This window comes from Balaenoptera borealis (assembly GCF_965194805.1).
Source record: "Balaenoptera borealis genome assembly, chromosome: 8".
In the NCBI taxonomy this organism is placed as follows: Eukaryota; Metazoa; Chordata; class Mammalia; order Artiodactyla; family Balaenopteridae; genus Balaenoptera; species Balaenoptera borealis.
This window is the reverse complement of record NC_138865.1, coordinates 58,047,476-58,065,765: the sequence shown is the minus strand read 5'-3', so window position 1 is coordinate 58,065,765 and position 18,290 is coordinate 58,047,476. Positions and strand designations below refer to the sequence as shown.

Here is an 18,290-nt window from a genome sequence, read left to right as displayed (position 1 = left end):
CTGACCAGGGATCGAACCTGGGCCTCCTGCATTGGGAGCACAGAGTCTTAACCGCTGGACCACCAGGGAAATCCCTAAAACTTTTTATTTAGAAATAACTTCAAATTTACAGAATGGTACAAAGAAAGCTTCTATGCCATTTATTCAGATTCATCTAGTGTTAACATTTTGCCCCATTTGCCTTATAATCTGCTCTTCCCTCTCCCTCTTCAACTCCATTTCCCTTCTTCTCTATCTAGATACAAATTTTTTTCTAAACCATTTGAGAGTAAATTACATATATTGTGGCCCTGTACCTCTAAATACTCCAGTTTGTATTTTTTAAAAATACAGATACTCTCTTACATAACCACAGTACAGTTACCCACATCAGTAAATTTAACTACTTTAAACTCCTGTCCATTTTCCAATTTTGTCAATTGACCCAACAATGTTCCTTTGTAGCATTTTTCCCTGCAATACAGGAGCTAGTCTCAGGTGAACTATTGCATTTAGCTGTTCCATCTCCTTTGCCTCCTTTAATCTGGGACATTTTCACAGCCTTTGTCTTTTATGACATTGACATTTTTGGAGAGTACAGCCCTCTTCTTTTTTTTTTTTTTTTTTTTTTTAATAGAACCTTCCTTATTTTAAGTTTCTCTGATGTTTCCCTGTGATCAGATTCAGGTTAGACTAGTACAGAAGGGACCCTGTGTCCTTGTCAGGTCACTGCTATCTGGAGGCACAGATGCTGTCTGCCCCCACTGGTGATATTAATTTTGGTCACCTGGTCAAAGTAGTGTCTGATTTCTCCACTGCATAGTTACCATTTTTGTCTTGCAAGTCATAAGGAATCTGTGGTGAGATAGGGTAAGAGCAGATCAGTATCACGCTCCTCCCCCAAACTTGTCTATATCACCTGTGATGACGGCTACCTGACTCCATCTTTACTAGGAGAGCTGAACACTGCTTTCCCACCTCCAGCACTCCCTCCACTTCTACCAGTTGGTCTTTGGCATTCTGCTGAAAGCAAATCCCTCCCGTCTCCTCCATGTGTCTATCTAGTTGGTCATCATCCATATGGACTCAAGGAGACCTATTTTCAGTGGTCTATAATACATTACTGTCTTTACTTATTTTGGTGCTCAGATTGTCCCAAATTTGGTCTAGGAAACTTTTACATTTCTCACTCTTTACCCCCTCGGAGCAAATTCTAATACCTAGAACTTGCTTATTATGAGAATTCTGTTTTGCCAAGGAATCTTATAAGGTTAGGCACATCTAAACTTTTGCAATAAGACTCAATTATTTTTCCAAGTCCCCTAATGAAAACTGAGGTATGTAGCCACTGACCTACACACTTGACACGCCGATATACATTACAAAATGGACTTTGTTAAAAAAGAGAACATTAAGGGTCTGCTTGATTTGCTGCCATCTGAAGCTGAGTTTCCTTACCAATTCTTAGCTGATCGAAATACTGGGAGAACCTAAAGGATCGTTGGCGTCTGTATCAGAATGATGGTGCAGACCTCTAAAACTCAGTCTCTTTCATTGTTTCTTTTTAAGTAAGAGAAAGAGCTATCTATAGTGAAAACTGGCAAGAGTGTGCAGCCAACCTGAAAATAAAGAACTGCCAAAATTAAGAAGCTGAGAAACATCTGGAGACAACAGAACAAGTCAGAACAATCAATGGAGTTTTGAGCAATCACAAGAGAAATTTGAGGAACTGCAGTACAATTTACAGAAACAGGAGCTCCTGAGAGCCTGATAGATTTGTGGCTGTAGAGGAAGTAAGCTGATTCTGGGTGAGAATTAGGTTACACCCATTAAGATATACCCATACAAGATCCAAAAGGCTGAGGTCATTTTCCTGCCCCTTTCTGACTTTTTCTGCTGTCAAGCAAGGGTGAGAGAACTGACGTGGTCTCAACAGCAGGGCTCAGCATCCTTTCTCCACCTTCCAGCACATATAAGACAGTGGCAGCAGAGGTGTCTCCATTCTGGCTTCCTGATCCCTGAACCACAGCTACTGCAAAGCGCTGGGAACTCTTAGCTCTAGAACCATCAGCCACAGAATACCAGCACCTGCCCTAGTGAGTCAGTTCTGGACAGCACTGAGGGTCTTTCACAGAGTCCCAACCTAGAACCACACCTATAGCCCCTCCGTGCACTTTGTAAACATCTGGGGATTCCTTTCTTAAACTCTTTCTTATGTAAACTACCTACACCAGTTTCTGCTTCCTGTGCTGAAACCTGATGGAGAGAGATGACAGAGAAAAAAATAAGCAAACTAGATAATACAGATGGTGATTATATCTATGAGGAAATAGACAGGATGCGTAATAGAGGACAGAGAAAGGCTGCTTTGAAGATGAAACCCAAGGAAAACTGCACTTGGAACCTGATCTTTAAAGTGAGGATGGAAAGTTGAGAAGGAGCTGGTCATGTGAAGAAGTGGTGCAGCCCGCCAGGCTGGGGAAACACTCAGGCAGGAGCACTATGGTGGAAAAGAACTGGGCATGTTCGAGAAACCTAACGGAAGCCGGGGTGGCTACAGCAGAGGAACGAAGGGGATAGGGGCAGGAGATGAGCTGGAGGAGGAAAGCAAAAGAAAAGAAGTGTGGATTTCATCCTAAATAAACAGTTTGAAGCACGGGCGTAATGTGATTACTATTTGTAAAAGAGCACTTGGGCTGCAGAGTGAGAGTGGATTGCAGAGCCAGAGAGGAAGCAGGGAGACCAGTGAGGATGCTCTTCCAGAGATGCAGGGGGGAGAAGACAGTGGTGTGGCCTGGGGACATAGCGGTGATGGAGAGAAGGGGCCAGTATGCAGTAAGGAGCCATGTTTTGGAGGTAGATCCGACAGGACTAGCTGATGACAGAGACGTGGGAGGCAAAAGAAGTGTAAATTGAGGGGAACAGACAGGAAAGATCAAGGACGAGGCACGGGGAGGGCTTTTTTGGTTGAGTAATGCTGCTTTAAATTGTTCCCCCAAAGTCTTGTGCTTCCTCCTAAAATAATTATGGAAGGGGTGATTGTCACCAAATTGCCACAGTTGAATTGGAATGCTTTTCGGTCTTTAACAAAGAGACAGGAGCTCACTTTAGCATGTCACCCCCGTTGAACCTAATCTATTGTCACGTGCAACCTGCTCCCTGAGGCATGCAGACTTAGAAAGTTCTGACTGTGTACATCAAAAAGGGGGAACTCTTATCTAAGTTAAAATGTAACCTCCTCCACCATAAACTATAAAGGGAGGTAAAAGCAGGTAAGCCTTTAGAAGATTAAAAAAAAAAAAAAAAAAAAGATTCTTTCTAAGCTAGTAGCTTTACTTTTTAAATTTCCAATATAATTAGCAATACAGTTGGACTTGTGGAACCTAACACCTTATAAAGTCATCTCTACTATTTATGAAATCTGAGTAAATTTGCTTGACGTCTGAACAAAAGGTCCACGAATCTCAATGTTTTCTATTTTGAAAAGTTGGGAGAAATACCACCTACGCACGTATGCTAGTATTACTAAATAGAAAACTGTTAGAAATGTGAACACCTCAGGCTTCTAAAAGCATTAAGTGTATGAATAAATTATACTCATCCTCATTTTCTGAATGCTCCCTATTTAGCCCAGCTAGATAACATGCGTTATTTCACTTCATCCCACCGTAGGAGTGAGGAAGCCATGTCTCCAAGTGTCTTGCCCTTGGTTACCTAGCTTGGGCCGGTGTCCGCAAGGGCATTTACCATTGTTTGTATTTTAAAATGAAAACAAAAACAAAACCTTCTCTCTCAAAACTAGATCTTAAAATGAATATCAGCAAATGCATACTGAATATCAAGATGTTCAATATGGCTAGTTGCAATATTTGACACAATCTCACTAGGATTCTTTCCTGCTCTGTAAGATTCTAGCCATTCTTATGTACTGATAAAAAGCAAAATCTATACATCATTGCTATTCAAATGAATGGCTCCGGATGAGTTGCCAAGGCTGCTAGTAGCAACTCTCTGAGGTGGCCATTAGAATCCCCCACTGACTGATGAGGAGACGGAAGCTCACAGAGAGATTAAGTAACTTGCCCAAGGTCACAGTGCCTCTGCAAGTGACAGAACCCAATCCATGGCCACTAACCTGTAAGCCCATCCATGTTCTATCCTCTCTCCCACATGCCTTCCTAGGAACAGATACGACAAATCTGAAATTCAGATGGGGTGCCTGAAAAGAGGCAGAAATTTTCTGACTCTCTTTGTCCTATTCGAGACTTGTGCTAGGGGCGACAGTCCCTTTCACTCAACTGTTAATGGCTTAGAAATGCAATTGCTTGTTTGTGCTTCTGGCAGCAAGCTAAACATGTTGGATAAGTAGCATCTGCCTTGGGGAATGAACTAGAAAATCAGGAAGAACCATCATCTGTATATACTACACATCTTCTGCTTTATTGCAAATGGGACAAATTATTCATCTGGACAAGGGTAATTCACTCAGCCCTCGAGCTTGTCTTCTGATGACGTCACAGTGTTAAGAGCCAAGTCAGCGCTGACCCAAATGCACTCTGCTCTGCACTCTTGCGTTTTGATGCCTAACATGTCTGCTTTGTCCCCATCATATATAATGGCTGCTCATTTTTACTTCTGCCTGGGAAATTCTATTTTATCCTGATGATTTTTAATTTTTCAATCAATTTAAAGGTGAAAAGTATATTGAGGTGAGAGCAGACAGGCACAAGGAATCTTTATGGGGTCATGGAAACGTTCTTAAATTGGATTGTGGCGATAGCTGCACAATGTAAATTTACGAAAGATCATTGAATTGTAGGGGCTTCCCTGGTGGCGCAGTGGTTGAGAATCTGCCTGCCAATGCAGGGGACACGGGTTCGAGCCCTGGTCTGGGAAGATCCCACATGCCGCGGGGCAACTGGGCCCGTGTGCCACAACTACTGAGCCTGCGCGTCTGGAGCCTGTGCTCCGCAACAGGAGAGGCCGCGACAGTGAGAGGCCTGCGCACCGCGATGAAGAGGGGCCCCTGCTCGCCGCAACCGGAGAAAGCCCTCGCACAGAAGCGAGGACCCAACACAGCCAAAAATAAATAAATAAATTTTAAAAAGCTAATAGATTATGGAGGTAAATTCTCCTTTCTGGTTGAAAGGCTAAAAATATCACGTTGTTAGAAAGCACTGAAGGGAGTTCCTTTGCTGCTTTCTGGGGGGGAAAGTCCCACCCTTTCCTTCTGGAACACCAAGGCACCTACATCCTATCCCTGCTAGGTGTCATAGCCTGTATGGTGAAAGAGGACTATTTCTCCTTGAAAGCAGCCAGGAATGCTAAATGGTCATTGAGTACCTGGAGGGGAGAAAATAAGGGAATATCTGGAAAGGCTGGAGGAGAAATGGTACCTGAGGGAGGTCTTCAACGATGAAGAGGAATCAGTCAAGTGAGGGAACAGTGTATGAAAAAGCTGAGAAGTGAGAAAGGCTGCCCCTTTGAGAGATGGCGCCTGGAAGGGGAGCTACAAGCACTTCACCACAGCTGATATTAAAGGTCCTGTTAGGAGGGCAAACTCCTGGGAACCACCCCAGGCCTACTGAGGAAGAATGGCTTGTGGTAGGACCTAGGAACATGCATCTTAACAAGCCACACACTCCCCTAACCAGGTTACCTATGCACCCTGAAGTGTGAGAACCACCGAGATAGGTCCTAAGTAAGGCCTCATACACCATGCTAAAGTGTTTGCATAATACCTCAAAAGCAACGAAACACTGTGGACAGATTTTAAGCAGCAAGGTGAGGATGGACTTGAACTTTAAACACAGCAGTCTGGCATGGCACATGATTTTGGGGCAGAGAAAGAACCCTAGAGCTCCCTCCAGGGCCCAGGAGTGCACACACACTGTCATCTCCTTTACCTTCTAACCTCTTAGACTAAGTAGCTGAACACAAACATACCTCCTACAGTCTCCTATTAGCATCTAGGTGCTTTACGATCTTATGAAAATGTCATAAGAATGTTATGACATTCACCAATGTTAAAGAGGGGACCATCCTGCACAGCCACACATTTGGAGAAACTAGAGGTTACCACACATACCATTTAGGTGTCAGGGGGCAAATGTCAGTTTCAAAATATTACGGACATGGCCAAGTCCTTTGCTGACTATTATAAACACTGTTCTGCTGAAACAGATGGCCCTTTGAGCCCATGTTTATACTCTCTTTTGCGGTAAGTGGTTTCCCCTCTCCACTCAGGGAGGGAGACGTGTGAGGATTATAAACTTGCAGAATTGACCTAGCTGGAGTCCTGAGATTAGCCTTAGAGGTATCTGCATCATCCTAAAGGAATCCAAGTGGAAGAGGAGTCTTGCAGGACACTGCATGGGCCGACCTCTATACAAGGTCAGTTCCTTATCGGATTGGGAAATCAATGTCAAGTATCCTCATCATGCAGCCTTAATAATGATAGTACTAAGGGCCAACATTTGCACCCCATATGCTAAGCACTTTATAGGGTGTTAATCCTCTCAATAACCCTCTGAGGACTTTCCTGGTGGTGCAGTGGTTAAGAATCCGCCTGCCAATGCAGGGGACACGGGTTCGAGCCCTGGTCCAGGAAGATCCCGCGTGCCGCGGAGCAACTAAGCCCGTGCGCCACAAGTACTGAGCCTGCACTCTAGAGCCCATGAGCCACAACTACTGAGCCCACGTGCCACAACTACTGAAGCCCGCACGCCTAGAGCCCATGCTCCGCAACAAGAGAAGCCGCCGCAATGAGAAGCCCATGCACCGCAACGAAGAGTAGCCGCAGCTCTCCAAGACTAGAGAAAGCCCGCGTGCAGCAACGAAGACCCAACACAGCCAAAAGTAAATAAATAAATAAATAACTCTCTGAAGCAGGTTCTACAGCATTATCCCCATTTGACTGATGAAGAAACTGAAGCTTAGAGAGATTAACTTATCCAAGGCTGTACATGGAGGAGCAGGGATTCAAACCCGTCTGACTCCAGAACTTCTGCCATAGCACTTCATGGGGTGTGTCAAATAGATTTCTATGTTTTCCGAGTTTTTGATGCCTATAATAGGAGTATTAAGGAAACAAGCAAATTTAATTCATAAAGCTTATGACGCTTTATAAACAAACTCACGTATAGCCCTAGAAATCACCTAGTACAGGGGTCAGCAAACTGTTTCCACAAAGACCCTATAAATATTTAGGCCACATGGGCCATACAGTGTGTCCTAACTACTACCTCTGACATTGTGTGTAAACAGCCACAGGCAACACCTAAACAAAGGGGCATGTCTGTGTTCCAATAAAACGTTATTTACAAGAACAGGTAGGAGGGAGGCTACATTGTCCTTGCAGCACCGTCTGCCACTCCCTGACCTAGTGGAAAGGGCCATGAATGTAGAGTTAGAGCACTTGGCTTCTAACCCTCATCCATGCCTAAGCAAGCTGGGTGGCCTTCGGCCGGTCACTGCCTGTGTCTAGGCTGTGTACTTCTGCATTAGTTTCTCCCCTATAGGCTGCAAAAATAAGGTGAAATTATATTCGGACACACTAATACAGATTCTCCATCAAACCCATAAATAATAAACCGTGGCAGCAATACCTTAAGGTAAAGCAGAAGGGAAGAGAGAACTAGCACGTTATGGGTACTTCTATGTGCCAGGTGCTTTGTAAAACAGACTCTTACTTCATCCTGTTTGCCAACCTTATGGGGTAGTTATCATTATTCCTGTTTTATAAATGAAAAGCATCAGACAAGTTAAATAACGAGCCCCAGGTCACACAGCAAATGAGACGAGAAGCCTAGATCGGAATCCAAGCCAGGGGTAGCTATTCTCGAACAACAAGCACTCGGGCGATGATTTTGCACAGATGATGACATCTGAGTGCTTCCGGCAGAGGGTCCTGGACCAAGGCCTCATTCCCCTCTCTTCCAGACTCTCCCACTCTGTCATCTGCGTTGCCCGCCTCCTCTCAAAAAAGATCCTACCCCATTTGGTCTGAAAAAACGATGTGAGACTCTGAGGTTTGTTGCCTTTAGCTCTGAGTGCAAGGACTGTGTTTCATGCATGGAAAATAGACCAGGAAGCCCAGAACTCCGGGGCAAAGCAGCCTAAAGAAGCAGGGCGAGAGAAAAGGAGGACAGAGGACACCCTCAGAGAACCCCTGACTGGTCCTGCTGACCGCACCAGAGTCGTGGCTCCAGGGGTTCTGCGTCTGAGAACTTAGCTGAGGGTAAGAGTCTGTGTGACAAAACACAGCCTATGGAAGTACTCAATCGTGCCTGACTTGTCTGCCTCCTTAACTAGTGCGTTGCAGGTTACGGTCATCAGTTTAAAACTTAAGTACTTTGGAAATGGGGCTGGGAAAGGAGAAAGTGAAACCAAGAAATGGGATCATCATTGCTTCCTTCATCAAAAAAAAAAAAAAGAAAAAGAAACACATTTCCCAAATGTGGGAGGATACATATGTCAAGGAAGAAAATTGAAAAAAACAAATGAAAACAAAGAACCCAAACTGCTTAGCTGAGCGTTCAAGACCTACCAAAATCTGCTGGAACACACACAGCACCGCCTTCCAGCCTCAACCACAGAGCCCTCGCACAGCCTGCACTCAGCCTCCACCAAGCTTCACCCATGCCCGGGCATGTGCCCCCGCGGCTCCCTCTGCCTGAAGGAGTGACGCCGTGACCTGCTCTCCACGGCTGCCTGCTAAAACTCCACCCCTCAAAGTCCCGATCACATGTCACCTTCTAGATCACAAACGTCAAAGCCGAGAACCTCAGAAACAGATCATCAAGATCAATGCCTTCACGTTACGTAAGAGGAAACCAAGGCCCAAAGGGGTTAAGTCACACAGCTGGGCAGTAAAGACTTGGTCTGGAAACCAAGTTAGCTGATCTGACTTGGGGGCAGAGGGGCAGGGAGGCACACCTCACCAGCACCTTCAGGGTGAGTGACGACCCCCAGGAAAGCCCTCTCTTCCTCCTCCTCCTAGAAGCCCCAGGCCTGCTTACAAGCTCTCCGAACTCGCCCCTCCATTCCAGGTGAGAGTGGTTTTGTGTGTCCATATTCCTGATCACCTGCTCCAGAGGGATCAAAACCATGTCTTTCCCATCGTGTTATCCCAGTACCTAGCTAGCGCTGCACAGAGTGGGCCTTCAGGAGGCTGTAACAGTCATTCGACAAAACAAAAACACCAGAAAACAACCTCCCTCCCCAGCTCCGGTCCTGTCTTCCTCCAATCAATCGGCCTCCATGCACTGCCAGAGGGACCCACCTACAGCACGGATCTCACCACACCTCTGCTCAGCTGCAGCCCTTAAATGCACACCATGCACATCATGATATCCACGATTCCCCATGAAAAACTTAGAAGAGCCCTTCCTGCCCTTGAGCCTCATTTCCTGCCACCCAGAGCACCACAAGCACTTCTTCACCTCCGAACCCTATGCCTGCTGTTCCCTCTCCCCGGGATGCACTTCAAGAGTTCCCTTTGTCCCCAGCTCTCTTCTACATGGCTAACCCCTACTCATCCTGCAAGATCCAGAATGTCTAAGAAATGGCCTCCTTGAGGAAACCATCCCTGATTACCCATTCCCTCCCCCCACTCCAGGTGAGATGCCCTCCTCCGTGCTGCCAAAGCACCTTGGCATCCCTCCTCTGTAGTTCTCAGCACAGAGAATTGCACCTATTTGTTTACATACCTGCCCCCACCTCCCACTAGACCATCACTTGAGGGCAGGAGCACCTGGCATGAAACCCAATACATTAATTTAGACTGAATAATCTTCTCCTTCACTAGTTACAATCAGACCCAACAAATATACATAGTGCATCATTTCACTAAAATATTTTTTTAAATATTTATTTATTTATTTATGGCTGTGTTGGGTCTTCGTTTCTGTGCGAGGGCTTTCTCCAGTTGTGGCAAGCGGGGGCCACTCTTCATCGTGGTGTGCGGGCCTCTCACTGTCGCGGCCTCTCTTGTTGCGGAGCACAGGCTCCAGACGCGCAGGCTCAGCAGTTGTGGCTCACGGGCCTAGTTGCCCCGCGGCATGTGGGATCCTCCCAGACCAGGGCTCGAACCCGTGTCCCCTGCATTGGCAGGCAGATTCTCAACCACTGCGCCACCAGGGAAGCCCTCTAAAATATTTTAAAATACAGGTCCACAGATCTCAGCAAAAAAAAGCCCTTACTACACATCCAGTCTTTCAATAAAGAGCTCAAGATGCATAATGGCATTATGAACTGCCAGGAAGTCAACACGTCAAGAGTCCCTTTAGAGAGGTGTGCTGACCTAGCCAGTATGGCCGACTGGCCAGAGTTGCTCTGGGTATGTGACCGACTCCCACTAAGCACAGGGATGGAAGAGGATAGTTCTGACACAGTGGCCGAGGGGAGGTTTGACAAAGGGAAGCTCTCCCCAGGAAGCCTCTCAGCGGCCAGGCGAGTCCCCGGGCACTCCTCTCCTGGGAAGTGAGCACGCAGTAACTTCAGGAGACCTGCCTGAGCTGGCCACCGGGGCACCTGAGGCTGGGGGCCGGGGGACCGTCAACAGACAGACGGAAACCACTAGCCTCACAGAATTCACGGTATCCAGTTCACACGGTGCATAATTAGTAACAGCACCCGTGCGCAGGGAGCTACGATAGGAAGGAAAGCAAACAGCTAACCCAAGGAAGAACTGATTCCTGTCTAAGAAGCACGCCTGCACCACTGGACTTGAGGGGGAGGTAGGAGGTGTGGGGCAAAGGGGACGTGAGCAGACAATGAGGGCAAGTTTCACTGAGAAAGTAGCATTCCCAGAATAGATGGGCTTTCAAATGATTTAAAATTGAACATTTCAGGAAAATTGCCTGTTTGTTAACCTGAGCTGGCATCCAGGCTGACGACGGTAAGCTGATGCTATTTTTTTCCTCTCGCTCACCTGCAGGACCAATTTACAAACATCCTTTCCTAACCTTGTCCAGATTCATCCACTCATAAGCAAACGGCCGTGCTCCCTCAGTAAGGAAAGTCACAGTGAGCCAAGCAGGTGAGTTGATTCTGCATGAGGTCCTTCCCCACCCTCCACACCCACCGGAAGGCTGAATCCTACCCAGTTGTCTTCTTAGGTAACAGCACCACCAGCCAGCCAAGAATCATCTCTTACTGGCTCCTCCCTTCCCCTCATTCCACTGCCCCTCCAACTGGGGAACAGGCCACCAGGCCAATTCCTCCTCCAAGTTCTCCCTGAGAAGTCCCTCCTCTCTCCAACCCCATGACCTCTGCTCCACTCCAGTCCTCATCACCTCCCATTCTGAACTGTCGCAGCAGCCTCTTGCCCTTCCTGCCACCACCTCCAGTCTGGCTGCACCAACTTCACCAGACTTAGCTTCCTAAAATAAATAATTGTATCACTCTTGCCTAGTTAAAAAGCCCTCTGGGTCCCCATTTTTTAGGAGATCGCAGCCCTCCAAGGCACTCCTCCCCATATGCTGAGCACCCTGCTGACCCCAGGGTGTGCTCTCATCCCCCCCATCTCAACTTCCACCCACGCCTCTGCCTTATCGCACTTGCTCCACCTAGCACACCCTTCAAGATCCAGTTCAGGGAGCCGGATTCTTCCAGCTCCATTCTTCTTCCTCAAAATTGCTTTGCCTATTCGGGCTCTTTTGTGTTTCCATACGAATTTTAAAAGTTTTTGTTCTAGTTCTGTGAAACATGCCATTGGTAATTTGATAGGGATTGCATTGAATCTGTAGATGGCCTTGGGTAGTATGGTCATTTTAATAATATTGATTCTTCCAATCCAAGAACACAGTATGCATTTCCATCTGTTTGTGTAATCTTGGATTTCTTTCATCAGCATCTTATAGTTTTCAGAGTACAGGTCTTTTGCCTTCTCAGGTAGGTTTATTCCTATGTATTTTATTCTTTTTGATGCGATGGTAAATAGGATTGTTTCTTTTATATACATACTACTATATATAAAATAGATGACCAACAAGGGCCTCCTGTATAGCACAGGGAGCTATACTCAATATCTTGCAATAAGCTAAAATGGAAAAGAATATAAAAAAGAAATATATATATATATACACATACATCTGAATCACTTTGCTATACACCTGAAACTAACACAACATTGTAAATCAACTATATTTCAATTAAAAAAAAATTTTTTAAAGACCCAGTTCAAATACCACCTCTTCTTTAAAGTCTTTGCCAGCCGCTAAACGAGGGCAACCAACCATTCCTGTTTGCACCTGTTGTCCTGGAGTAATTACTGAAAGCAGCACACTGACTTCCCCAGGGCCCTGCTGTGGATGATAAATTATATGGCCCTCCTACCTAAAATCTACCCTGACCCAAAGACAGCGCTCGTTACTTGTGTAACTGTGTCTTTTGCTAGAGCGTGTGTTCCTCAAGAGCAATCAAGCCATCTTATCTCAGTATGGACTTCCAGCACCTGAAGACTGCCGGCACCTGGGGAGGCGCTCAATGAACACTGATGGAACGAAAGAATGAATCTGATCCGAAGAAAACTGTAGCAATCAGTTTTATCTAAACTTCATCTAAAATGCCAGTGGGGAAATTTTCTAAATCAGAATTAGATCGAAAAACTCCTGGGCCAAAAATTCAGGCCATGAAAGCATCTGTCACATAAACCATTTCTTTCCCTAATCCAGTGTTTCTCAACTTTTTTTCAATATTGTCCCCCTGCCCCAGGAGCCTTTTTAGACATTTTTTTCCTAACCACATCCCCCATGAAATGTTAATAGCACAGAGATATATCTGTACTTTATACATAAAAGAGCAAGTATAAAGTTTATTCTTCTCATATAATAATGGGTTCAGAATGGCAATAAAATGTTAAGTCACATTTTAAAATTTAAAGCTATTAACATTAAACTTTGTATTTGCTGAGTAACTTTTAATGTAATTTTAATGTAAAAATGTGATGTATCAAATTACATATAAAAATTGCCAATTTCTACGTAATAATAGCAACGTAACCAAATTTTTCAAAGACTTTCAAAACTGCTATTTTTCCAGAAAAGGTAAAACAATTGAAAAAAAAATCTTAAAAGTTATTTTTCATGAACTTAACTCTTGTTTTATATGAGAAAATAATTTTTAACTTATCCAGCTGCTACATATTCATTCAGATATCATCAATAGTTTCTCTTTTCAATACTTGGCATAGTTATTAGTGGGTTGAATAATTCTAATAGGATTAAAGAATAAAATATAAAGTACTTTTATTTAATTTTCAAATCCCAAGTCACACACAAAGCAGTGTGGGTCAAACATAAGCCCTTAACATCCACAAGGCAGCCAAAGGCAGCCCTAATGGATAAGGAAGTCACCAACAGAGATATGACTTCAGGATCAAGCTATTGATGGACAGAAAGTTCTCCAGTCATAGCCATCTATTTGCCATAGGTTTGCAGTAGTGACCCTGCATACATTCTGTATATCTTCCATGAACTCAATGTCAATGTTTCTTGTGTAATACCCAAGAAAAAACAATGAGAGAAATTTAAATGTTAAGAAGTAAGATTTTGCCCACCAAGCTTTGAAGGGCCACAAACCACTGGAACATCTGAGAAGTTTCTGCCTCCCTCCAGAACCAATTTTTGCTGCCCCTGAGGTTGCAAGCCCTAACCTCTGTGTTCCCACGTTTATCCTCCTAGCACCTAGAGAAAAAAATTAAAAAAAACAAAAAACACCAGTTTACCTAAGAAAACACCCCATCCCACAACTATCATAAGGTCCCCTCTACTACCATCATCTCCTTGGGTACTTTGAAAGAAAAGGGATTCCCATACTATTAGCCTTTCTCCCAAACAAAGGAGCCCCCCACCTCTAAAAGTGTAGACTTTTAGAGCTGGAAGAACACTCAGGGCTCATGGAGACCCTCCATCTTCAGATGAGGAAACTTAAAAGAGCCCTAAGAGGTTGAGAGACTGGCTCAATCAAGGTCACTATATTGTTATAGACAGAGACCTTGTCAGCCTGGGTCACTGTTGTATCTCTAAGCTAGGACCAGGCTTGGCACATAACACAGTCAGATGTTTGCACACTTAATGAATGAATGGCTATTGGGCAAATTAGTGACAGAGCTGAGAACCCAGTTCACCTAATTCCTAACCTACTACTTTTCCAACTACACCAATTTGTCCCTTTTTACTTCCCTAGAATATCAAATAGTGGCCTCAAAGACTATCAAATTTATATTAAGTGTTTGAAAAGCTTCCCAGCTCTTCTAGTTTCACACATCCAGGAAGTTGAAGAGCAGGGTCTTGTGCACTTGTGGTAGAGTGCTTCAGCCCACTGAAAGTGAGGGGCTTTCCACAAATAAGTCAAGGGTACCCGGTTGACATTGCATCACTTCTTACTTGCTTACCCTGCCTTGATCTCTTTTCTAGAGTTCTTGTTCACGTGCCATTATCTCCTTACCCAGACTGAGAACCGTAGAGAGCCAAAACTGCCTTCCGTTTCTAAGGCACCTACTAAGTTTAAGCACGAAGCAAATGTTCAATAAATGTTTGCAAAATTTATTCCAATGGAAATGGTGCACCATGAGGGACAAAAGTGGATTTGGCATGAACAAAGAAATTCTGTTTGTACTTTGCTCATTTCCTAGGACCAGTAGAGTACCTAACATGTAACGGCAGCCTAACAGTTACTGAATTTTAAAAAACAAATGAAAGATATGGCAAAAACTGAGAAGTTATTAAGCATAGTCTTCATTCATTCAATAAATTCACATTGAATTTATTCATTCAATAAATATGTATTACCAAGTATCTGTGTGCCAGGCTCTCTGCTGCTCTGAAACCTAATTTCCCCCACAGAGCTAGAGCCCTCCTCCCTAGCAAACGCATGGCATTAGGTTCACCTTGCAGGCTGTGGGCACAGCTACGGTAGCCATGTCTCAATATGCCCAAGACAGTCCCAGTTTACACCTATTGTCCAAGCGTTCTCTCCCAACAATGCCCTGGTCTAGACAATTATATCACCCTAAGTGTAGCAAATCTTTTTCAACAAGAAGCCCAGAGATTCAAAAATTTCACTCCACATTTACTAGCTACTCCCAGTCCCTTTTTTTTTTTTTGGCTGTGCCATGCAGCATGTGGGATCTTAGTTCCCCAACCAGGGATCAAACCCATGCCCCCTGCAGTGGAAGGGCAGAGTTCTAACCACTGGACTGCCAGGGAATTCCCTACTCCCAGTCTTGTTTCCTTATTTCTAATACAGGCATAACACATTAAACTAAATGGTTATAAATAGAAAAGTGGCTGGGGACAAGGCTGGGACATCAGATTGAGACTACACTGTAGAGAGCCTTGCATGCCAAGAACACGGATACATAATTTAATATAGAGCAGGGAGCGATAAAAACCTTTAATGGAGAAAGTGAATGTATAGTCAAAGCACCATGAAAGTGTTATGACGTTGATTACAGAAAAGCTCTAAGACAGGAGGAATGAAAAAAGCTGGCTCCAGGTCATACCAAAAAGACAGCCTAAAGCTGTAAATAAAGAAAGGTTGTCACAGATGAAAACGGCAACAAATATGCTATTTCATCATTTGTCTTTAAGTGTAATTTAAAAGTTTCAACAACAGATGCAGCTATGCAAGCTCTAGTTCATTGATCTGTGGTCCTGATACCCTCCTTGGAAGGCACAGGCTGTAAGGAAGCTTCTGGACAGTCCGGCTTGCCCTCCTGTCGGCCAGTCGTGTAAAGGAGCTGGAGTTCTGTGTTTGGTTTATTTGAAGGGCTACATTTCAAACATAGTATTCGTTGTCAAAAGAGTTTCCCGACACTGAAAGAGATGGGCAGGAAGCTTAACCCGCCAACTCCAGATCTTCCACTATTGCATCATTTGAAACTAAGCTTCCTCAGGCAGCGACTTGTAAAATTCAAGTCAGGTAAAATGGCAGCAGCAGCCGCTGTGGGTGCTGCTGCTGCGGCCGCCGCCGCTGGCCTCAACTTAAAGCGCCCGGAGAGCGCGTCTCTCCGGAGCTGCCAACCGCTCAAAGGAACAGTCGATAAATCAACAGGTCCTGCTCGCCCGCCCGAGGGTGCTCAGACCCGGGCGCGCCAGCCACAGGAGGAAGTGGCTAATTATTTAAAGACAGTCGAGACCACTGGAGGTCGGAGTCGGTTCTCCAAGCGCCTTCCCTCCGTCCACCACCCACACTGGGAACCTGCTGGGAAAAGGCCCGGGCCCCGTACACAGAGGGGAAAGCACCAATTCCTGGTATGCTGCCCCAGGTCCCTAGCCCTCCAGCCCCTGGGCAGCCCTGCACTGCCCGCGGGTGCAGACACCCCAAGGGCTCCTTTTTCCTCCGGCTGTCCCCCTCCTCTCATCGATTGCAAGCCTTTCTGTTCTGCCACCGGAAACTTCCATAGAAGGTGAGATTCCCAGGTCAAGAGACGATTCTACAAACTCTAAAGGGCCAATGTCGGGACTTCAGAGTCAGACCTCATAACGCCTAGGCGTCCCTGGTGAGGCTCAGTACTGCTCTGTACTGCGGGTCCTGCGCTCCCCCGCGTTCGCACCCATCCACCCGCTGGCCGGACGTGGTGTCCTCCGATCCGCAAGAGCCCACGGTGCCGGCGCCCGCAACTTGAGCAGCGCCTCCGCTCCGAGAGCCGCAGAGACCCTCCTCGCTCCAGCGAAGACAGACCTCCCAAAGCCTGGTGTCCCCAGCCGCAACCCCTGTCCCTTCCTCCAGGCGGGAGGCTGCAGGTCCCAGACAGGGAACCAAGGGGGCGGGACCTTGGCCGTCCCTGCCGGACTCGCTCAACCCTGCCGAGCTCGCTCATTCCTCCCGGGCTCCAGGGGCAGTGCCCACACTCCCCACCGGCCAGTACCTCGTCCGCTTCCAACTCTGCTCCGTTGCCTACGAGCGCCATGTTCCTCCTCCGGCTGCCGCCGCCCAGAAACCAAACAGGGAGCTCAGAGCCAACTCAGTTTCTCGGCTCCGGGCTCAGCCCAGCGCCAGCAAGGGAGGAAGAGGATGGCCCCGCGCTCCCGCCGGGTCCCGGGCGGGGCCAGCGCGCAACTGAGCGTGTGCTTTCCCCGCCCCCGGCGCCCGCACACCAGACGAGCATCCATTTCCCGAGCCGGCGCCGGGTGGCGGGCCTCTACACAAGCTCCGCCCCCTGCAGGCCTCGCCCCGCCCTCTACGCGGCTCTGACTAGAGCAGCCAATCAGATTCCCCAAAGCTTTTCCGCCTCCAGACGGCATCCACTTAGGATCCACATAGGCGGGGTCATTCCGTAGGCGGGGTCACCTCGTGGGCGGAGTCACTGGCGAACTTCGCTGGTCTGGCCCGCCCTCTGGGAAGGCACCTGAGAGTACCAGCTTCCAGTACTCTGTGAGGAGGCTAGTCCTCGCCTGGAGCCAAGAGAGCGCTGGGTTAACGAGGCCAACCAAGGTCAAAGCCACCTATCCCTGATGCCCCTTTGAACCGTCCACCTGGTCCCTGGGCCTGTGCCAGTCCCCTTCCCTCGCCAGGTGCGCACTGCATCTCGCAAATGGTGAGGGCAGAGAGCAGCCTTGAGTCAAGGTCACAAGTCACCCAAAGGTCTCTGTCATTCCACCTGCCCAGACACTAAGTCAGGGACATCATCTTCAGATACAGGAATGCTGTGTTTGCTTCTGTGTATTTTTGAAAAAAACAGAAAAACCACAGGACATATATTTATACAACTTAGAGCTCCTCTACCCCTCCTCCCAATATCCTGTCACGATGACCCATTTTGTAACCCCAAACATATGTGCATAACTCGTGCTTGAACTATAAGATCCATGAGGGTGGGGATGCTGTTTGTCTTCTTCAAAACTGTATCCCCAGCACCTAGAACAGTGCCTTACACGTAGTAGATGCTCAACAAATAATTGTTGGCTTCGTTTAGAAATTGATTCCTGCGTCTAACATGTAAGGTAATTGAACTATCCAACTGAAAAATTATAAGCTACATTTTTTAGGGTATTTGGGGGGGCGGTTGGTCAGCTTTATTTTACATACGATAAAATTCACCAAGTTTAAGTTTGTAATTTGATAACAGATGCTCACAAAACACCATTCCAATCATGAAAACACATCCAAAAAGTTCCCTGTGCCTCTTTGCTGTCAATTTCCTTCCCCCACTCCCTGGCCTCTGGCAACCACTGATCTGCTTTCTGTCACTCTCATTTTGCCTTTTCTAGAATTTCATATAAATTCAATCACAGAGCACATGGTCTTTTGTGTCTGGCTCATGAAGGGCTATTGAATGGTCATCCAGTGACAATTATAAAAAT

At 46.2% G+C, this 18,290-nt stretch overlaps 1 protein-coding gene across 5 annotated transcripts in view; it reads right to left on the bottom strand.

The window, feature by feature from the left end:
* TTC39B (tetratricopeptide repeat domain 39B) overlaps positions 1-17,126 on the bottom strand; it is a 138,591-nt gene extending 121,465 nt beyond the window's left edge. For all 5 annotated transcript variants that reach the window (XR_014247355.1, XM_082401647.1, XM_082401648.1 and 2 more), the window contains exon 1: positions 16,856-17,126. Coding sequence is in view for 3 of the 5 variants with exons in the window: in XM_082401647.1 (XP_082257773.1) it covers positions 16,856-16,897 (42 nt within the window). In the remaining 2 variants the exon portion in view is untranslated. The remainder of the gene's footprint in view (positions 1-16,855) is intronic.
* Positions 17,127-18,290: the final 1,164 nt, after the last annotated feature.